General features: G+C 35.0%; 1 protein-coding gene and 1 long non-coding RNA gene across 2 annotated transcripts; one reads left to right on the forward strand and one right to left on the reverse strand.

Moving 5' to 3' along the window:
- Positions 1-517: 517 nt before the first annotated feature.
- On the reverse strand, positions 518-4,346 carry LOC122525208 (2-hydroxyacylsphingosine 1-beta-galactosyltransferase). The gene is made up of 6 exons (XM_043647893.1): positions 3,283-4,346; positions 2,992-3,190; positions 2,689-2,865; positions 1,642-1,959; positions 885-1,113; positions 518-685 (listed from the first exon to the last, which is right to left on the reverse strand). Exons 1-6 carry the CDS (start codon positions 3,772-3,774, stop codon positions 544-546), a joined length of 1,557 nt encoding a protein of 518 aa, XP_043503828.1. The 5' UTR covers positions 3,775-4,346; the 3' UTR covers positions 518-543.
- Positions 928-5,468, forward strand: LOC122525211. Its single transcript, XR_006305731.1, has 2 exons — positions 928-1,145; positions 5,393-5,468. It is a non-coding gene; the product is annotated as an uncharacterized LOC122525211 (long non-coding RNA).
- The last annotated feature ends 2,489 nt before the right edge of the window (positions 5,469-7,957 follow it).

Raw genomic sequence — 7,957 nt, forward strand, 5'->3', positions numbered from 1 at the left:
TGTAATTTTCAAATCTTTATTATCACGATCTACGATTATTATCAGTCGTAGTTGTAATGAAACTAACACAAACGAACTATGTGCATATTACAACTGCATTCCTTGAGGCTTTTCAATACCGGAAACCATATACGAAAGATCGCAAATTATTATCTAGTGCGCGGCCTGATTCATTCGACGTTTAATTTACCGACGGTCGTTCTTTTCTTCGTACCGGAAGTAATTCCTTCTTTACCGACCGCTTATCAGACTCGTCCGTTTTAAACAACCCGTTCTCTTCCATGACTCATAAATTTTCTATTCAACTTCATCAATCTAGATGCATAAGTTCGTTTTTATTAGGATAAACAAATGAGCAACGATCGAACGTAAATACTTTATTCGTTCCACCTCCGCGTCCATCTCTCTTTCTTATGTTCTCATTTTTAAATATGGTTTAACAATCAAGGGTAGAGGAAGAAGGTATATATTTATGTATTAAGGTAAGGTACTTATAGCATAATAAATAACATTTCAATTTCTTTAAGTATCTATTGTTCGATATCAGTCTATCTTCTTTTTAAATGTCCCCTGCTTCCTTATCTGCCTCCAACATATACGTTTTAATCCGTAGATCAGCACCATGATGATTACTGTGTAAAATGCACCGACGTCCAAAGAATAATAACGTATTACGCCCATGTGCCTGAAAATATGTAAGAATAAAGTAGCTATTAATCATCGAAAATGTACGAGCTCGTTTTGCAACGATTAATCTCCACTACTGTCATTTTTATTCGCAACATAGCGGTGAACGATTGCAACATCGTCTATCTTTCTCTCCCTACCTCTAGATATTTTTCTCTTTCTACTCAGGCACTTCGGCAAATATTTTTCAAAATTACCTCGTCGTACTCTTAAGGTGATTGGCTTCGCCATGTCTTGCAACGTGTTCGACCCACCAGGTGGCAAGCTCTCGCGGACCAATCGGAAGATCTCGTAATAAAATACTTTGTTTTTTTGCAGCCTTCCGATAAGTGTTGTTTCGCAATGTAGCAACCTTAAGTATACCATCGCGAAGGCTTCCTACCGACAATGTGGCCAGGTCCATCACTAAAGCGTAACCAAGTTTTTCTGAAAATCAACCACAAAGAAGAAAGGGCAAAGTGAGTTAACGGTATTAAAAAAATTATTCGTACGTTCGAATGAAGTGTAACTTAATTATAGTCTCCCCATTCTTTTGAAAATGTTGCGTGTACATTTGTTTATGTAATACGCAATTCTAACTAGACAAAACGACGTATGATTTATGTGTTTCTAAACTCAAACTTGCATTTATTACGTTTGTCTCTCTCTCTCTCTTCCTTTCTCTATTTCTCTATCTCTTGTTATTCGTCCTACTTGACGTAATCTCTGATGAAATTCTGCTTTCAATTTACGCTTCGTAGTTTAACATGACCCAGAGCTCAGAATAGATGAATAGAGAATGCGCTCGAGCTGTTTTTCTAATTGTTTACGTTTCATTAAGGAAGACATAATATCATTGTTTACTTTTAAAAAAATACCTCGAATAGAGTTAAGAAATAGACAAGACGACAAGATGTTTTATTTAATTTCCCATCGGGTTAATTCGACGTATTTAGTTTAAATGAAATATTTTACCAGCTTGAGCTGCGTTTCCATCGTGGTCACAGAAAACAGGTAGGACCAAAGTAGGTGAACCGTGATAAGCTGCCTCATGTAAGGATAAAAGACCACCATGAGAAACAAAAGCTCGAAGTTTCGAATGTCCGAGAAGTTCTTGTTGAGGCCACCAAGTTGCCGTTCTAACGTTCACCGGTAAATCTTTTATTTTTCCTCCTTCCCATTTCCAGACGACGTTGTAAGGTAAAGTAGCAAATACCGCAACAAAAATTTCACGCAAGGCTGTTGGCATCCCGGAAGCTCTTACGGACGAACCCATTGAGACGAAGACGAAACCTGTTTGACGGAAACCTTTAACTTACTTTTCGTTTTCCCTTTTCTGTTTTTTTTTTTTTTTTTTTTTTTTCATTTAATAAAAATACGTACGCGATAACATTTTTATTCCGCAATTTAAGTATTAATTAACGAAGAAGCGAAAGCGCATTAGAGGAAAATTTATCTTGTTTGAGATATATGCAAATGCTTGAGATTTTTGCGATAAGAAAATATGTCGTTATGTAAGAATTATTCTTTTACTTGACAAGTTGTTCGTAGCAAGTGCTACGTAATATCAGTTAAAGATTATTACTTGACAAAGTTTCCCAATCACGATTTATAATAAGCAAAAAAAGATAGAATTTTATCTTAGTTGCGTTCACGCGATATAAACTTTATACAATGTTCCAACTTTCATATAAAAGAAACACATTAGCATAAATTATCGATCAAATAATGTTTAAAACGTTCTTATACCGGTTAATATTTCAATTCTAATTTCCACGAAAGATAATTTGAGGCGACATATATCGCGATTTAAAATTTCAAAAAGTTTGTATATTAATGAGGTATTTATTGAATCTCGTGTTTGCATATTTTCAAATGATCGTTATGCAAGATCGTGAAGTGTTTTAGTTATTACTTTGAGACACTTGTCGTAGATACTAAACGTGTAAAGATCTGCTTGATATTTTCCTTTTTTCCTTTTTTTCTTTTTATGAAAATTAGAAGGTAATTAAACGACTTTACCTCGGCGTAGGAAAGAATTTAAATCTGGACTGAGTTGCATTGCTGGTCTGCAGTGTAAACAGGCCACATTTACTACGTTCGCCAAATACGGTACAGAATCGGCTACGCTATAATGACTGTTTTGTAAAGTCAACGGTATTTCCGAGGTCAGATGTCTTACGTCGGGGATTTGTTCGCCTGTAAAAAAGTATTATTATTTTCTCTCCAACTTTTTCTTTTTTCTTTTGTATTATTATTCGACGTGCAACAACGAGAAGTGACGTGGACGTCAAAAAGTTTGTTATCGGACGGGTAGAAAGTTACCTAAGTACTTTCGAAGCGTGGGTTGTAGGTAGACACTGATCATATACCAATACATGATTTCTAGGGTGATTAGGCAAGCACCGTTAACGACTCTCTCAAGAAAATTCATATCTTGGGTTAAGACTTTCCCAAAATATGGTGTCACGGACCATGGTGATGGATTTCCTTGTCGTCCTATCGAACCAGTGTAAAGAGCAACCTATAGATAAAATCGATTCATTTCAATAACGCGTTATTCGATCAATTACTAGTCGTACGTTTGAATAAAAAGCAATAAATATATATGTATACCGTATTCAACATAATCGTAGGTACATTTTCCTCGTGTAAAACTGCCAAGAGACATTCTGGATAAGCACCGTCGACCACGGCAACGTTCCATCGTTCGCGTAGACTTCCATCCGGTTTTCTGAGAGCACTGACCGAAACGTCGTCCTGTAGTAAAGCCTCGCACGCCTCCCAACCGTATCTCATAGCGTTCCAAGGCGAAAGTGGAAGTTCATTGCGGAATCTGGCACCCACGAGGTCCCACTCGGCTGTGTAATTGTGTACGTAAGATTCGAGAATCGTTGGTACCAATTCTTTAAGTCCGTTGTTATTTCCCGGTCCTGAGAATGCACTTACGAGGGTTACATTGTGACCTCGGGATTTTAAAGCGTTACCAAGTGCAATAAACGGCACCGTATGCGATTTCGTACCACCCATCGTGGCTAATAAAATATTGTAACTATTTGCGAATTGTATAACGCAACAGAGCGTTGATATTGTAAGAATCGTTCTCATCTTTGATGTGTCGATTTATCTCACTTGAGTTCTTTTATTTTTTTTTGTTTATTTTTTTTAAACTTGTAAATACTTCGTCTTCGTTCGATTCAACATACCTACTGTCTTCGCGTTGTCACTTTGGAAACACCATGAAATCTTTTAACTACTTCAAGATATTTAAGGTAGGATCGTACGTCTCACTTTCGGATCGACTCAACTTACATCTCTCAAGTACTCCGTTCAATCTTCTAACTCAGCCTCTTCTTATTCGAAATATTCGGCATAATATGTGGCTAACGTGGTCCGTTTCTAAAATGATCTCAAGGATTCGTCCACTTGTTATTTGAATACTTATTTACATTGAAAACCATTGAAACTTATTCGGTAGAAAGATATACCAGTAAAGGGATTGATACTGGAACTAATGTTAGTTTTGTTCGAATCCAACCTTGACTATTTATTCAAGACGGTATTCTCACTAGGTTTTCATCCATGACACCGAACTAATTGTAAGTTATATATATTTGAATATCTATGTCGACAATTTAGCATAGAGGAATAAACGGTTCCTTCGTTTCCTTTTTTTTTCTTTCCTTTTCTTTTTTCTTTTTATTGCCCCAGCATCTTCCTTTCACCGTGCGAAAGATGATCAGTCAAGCGGAATAAGATTCTTCGAGTTCAAAGAGATCGCTTTAGGATTCCTTTTTGTGTTATTCGCTTATTCATGCGTAATGTCCTTCAAATTTTATCTCATTTTCCATATAGTTATTGAATTTTTCACAAAAAAAAAAAAAAAAGATACAAAATAAGAACCAAAAATGTACAAAGAAAAAGAGAAGAAGGATCTTCTTCTTAATTATCCGTTTAGGTCGATCACTGGAACGAATTCTAAAGCGTATAACTTTCTCGTTCTCTTGTTCTCCTCTCTGATCGACAAGCGTCAGCTGACAAAATCCAATGATGGTTCCGTACTCTTAACCCACGCTGACTTTCACTAATGGCACTTATCGTTTTAAGTCTAGCAAAGATTTTTCTCATTCACCGTGACGACAAACCGATGACCTGAAAGATCGTACGTTTGCCGACACCCTTTTTTCGGCTGACACCATTCCCTTCTTTCATTCCTCGTTCAAATATTATTATTTTTTCTTTACGAACATAAACGTACGAGATACTACGTACTATCCTTTTCGATGTTCCTCATTATTATTTATTTATCAATTTATTCTATTCACCCATTTTGAATTTTTTTCAAATTGTGCGATCGATAAAAATAAAAAATCAAAAATTCGTCGCGTCGGAGTGAAAACGATAAACTTGCGAAAGAAAATTTTTGATACGAATACCTAAAACTGGGAATCCCGTTTTCGTCGATTTCACGAATGAACTTGACTCAGGAAATTAGCGCGAGCGTACGAGAGACCGGACGAGGACGTTCGAATATCGTGGAGCGTGAAAGTTTGACTGACCAACAGTTGCCTTAATGATCAGCTAAGCTCAAAAGGGGGAAAGAAAGAATGAAAGAGGAGAGGAGAGGAGAGAACGTTTTGCCTCCCACCAAAACATTACCTTATTCACAATCTCGAAGACGTGATGTTTTGTTTTAAGAATTGTAATTTTGATTTGTATTCATTAGGTGGTGGAAAAATTTGTACTTGTTAGAAGACAAGAGAAAAGAAAGTGAGAAAGAATAAAAGAACGAAAGAAACAAAGAGAGAGAGAGAGAGGAAGAAAGATACTGAAGTAAGATGAAGAAATCCAATCGAATGGAATCACGAACAGATTTAATGGGGGACCTTTACTTTATTTTTATTTTTTTTTTTTTCGGAAAGAGGACACAAAAATTGAGAATCTCATTTTTCGACGACCCACTAACTCCCTGAGATAAATTAGAGAAAACGAATGCAGATTTGATATAAAAATATTCATTCGTAACTATATATCAAAATAAATTCTAATCGATTTGTATCTCTTCCCCATTAGAAGAAATAAAATGAACTGAATTAAAATGAGAGAAAAACAGAATAGAGGGAAAGAAAGAGAGAGAGAGAGCGTGCGAGTAGGTTGATTGGTTGGAAGAAAGAGAGTAAAGATGAGGAAGAAGAAGAAGAAGAAGAAGAAGAAGAATACGGAAGGCGAAACGGCAATATGAAAGAATTAGGGCAGATTTCACTGGCTTCGATGGCGTCGTACCGTTATTTCTCGCACGATTGAATCCTTGCTACGAGATGTTTCCAATCGCATTGTCATCAAATGCTACTACTTCGAATAAGGGTCCTCCTCGTATCTTCCTTGGGATAAGCCGATTCAATTGTAGCTAATACTTGAGACTTAATCGACGATCGGATTAGGTTTAGTCTACGGAGAAGTATAATCAAGATCGATTTATCGATCCTATCAAAAGATGTATATATATATATACATATAACAGATAAATATATAACGTGTGCAAGATAATTGACTTTCTTTCAAGAAAAAGAAAAAAAAGAAAGAAATATTTTTGACATCGGTATATCAATCTTATTATAATGTCGCGGTCGTCTAATGATTAGACTTCCAATCACGATTTTCTCCTCTCGGAATAATAAGAGAGTGTTCTTGGAACGTAGACACTACTACTAAGAACAATGTCGAGGAATCGTTTTAGGCGAACGACGAGGGTTTTATCCCCGTCTAACTTTCTATTCGTTTTATCTGCTACCTTTCTATACAAGAGTTTTGAGAGAGGAAGCCGAGAGAAAGAAAAAGTTCTTCACACATATGTTATATATATATATACTCGTGGAAAATGAAAGATGGAAAGATAGATATATAAATAGATAGATAGATAGAAAGAAAGAAAGAGATGAACGATAAAAGTTAAACTTGTAAATATCGTTATTAACATTTTCCTCGAGAAGTGTAAGATCAGCGAACGGTGAAAATCGCGTTGAAAGATCGTCGCTTCTAGCGTTAGAATCGCGTGGGTGGTAAAATGAAAGATTATAATTAGAATTCGTTGGAAACATTGGGTACGGATCGATGAATCCACGCTAGATCGTAAACTGTGAGAGACTTTATTTCTTGCACACGAATTAGTTTTGCATGTTATCCGAGTTGGTATACTTGTAAAGTTTCATTACAATTATCGTGAAAGTAACTTTATCCATGACCATTCTTGCATTTCTTATAATTTATCTTTTCTTCCTTCCTTCCTTCTTTCCTTCCTTTTTTCTTTACTTACTTCCTTACTTCCTTCTCCATCATATTGTTTTACGCTCTAAAGATAAGGAAAGTATTTTTCCAAGTTCTCAAACTTTTAATGAGGGATATTTCTTTCATTGTGTGTGTATTGGTTTATTCGAGTTGATTTCTCGATCGTAACGCGATTGAAATTGTTTCTTTTTTCTTTTTCGTTTACTACTCTACAAACAATTTTACTTTCGTGTACTTTACTTGTAGAACAGGAGAGACTAATTTTCTTGTCCCCTTTTCTTTTCTTTTCTTTTCTTTCCTTATTTTTACTTTCGTTGTTTATTTTTTTCATTTCTTTATTTATATTTTTTTTTTGGTATGCATTTTATCCTGAAAATTTTCACTACGAGTCTCACACGTATTCAATCGATCGATTATGTATGTACATATGATGGTCTATTAAAGTATATAAAGATTTTCTTGAAATTTTCACAAGTCTTTACGTATTCGATCGATCGATTATGTATGTACATGTCTATCGTCTGATAAGGTATTTCAGGATTTTCGTTTTCTTTTGTTTCTTTTTTTTTTATTTTTTATTTTTTTTTATAGAAAATAATTTAAATCCGATAATCGACTTATAAATCTAAAGAAATGAGATTATGCAAGAAGTTCTTTACATATATACATATAAAGATTTCGTGTCATCAACTCCATCTAACCGGTTTTCCATATGTACTCTTTAGTTTTCAAATGTCATGGTTATGTGCGAAAAACTAATCTCGCATTCGATTGAATAGCTATTTTACTCTTTTACTACGGCGTGAAGTTTAACCACTTCATGATTTCTATGTGGGATAAGGTTAATACATTTTATCTCTCCATAAAATGTATCCATTACAAAATCATGTATTCCGATTTATGGAAATCTCTTATTTATTTTAATCGAAAAGAAAGTGAAAGTGTTTTTTGATTTAATGCGAAATTATAATTCGATCGTTGGTGAATTTTTATTTTATTCTTTAAA

This window comes from Polistes fuscatus, unplaced genomic scaffold (genome assembly GCF_010416935.1).
Source record: "Polistes fuscatus isolate 324 unplaced genomic scaffold, CU_Pfus_HIC Scaffold8, whole genome shotgun sequence".
Lineage (NCBI taxonomy): Eukaryota > Metazoa > Arthropoda > Insecta > Hymenoptera > Vespidae > Polistes > Polistes fuscatus.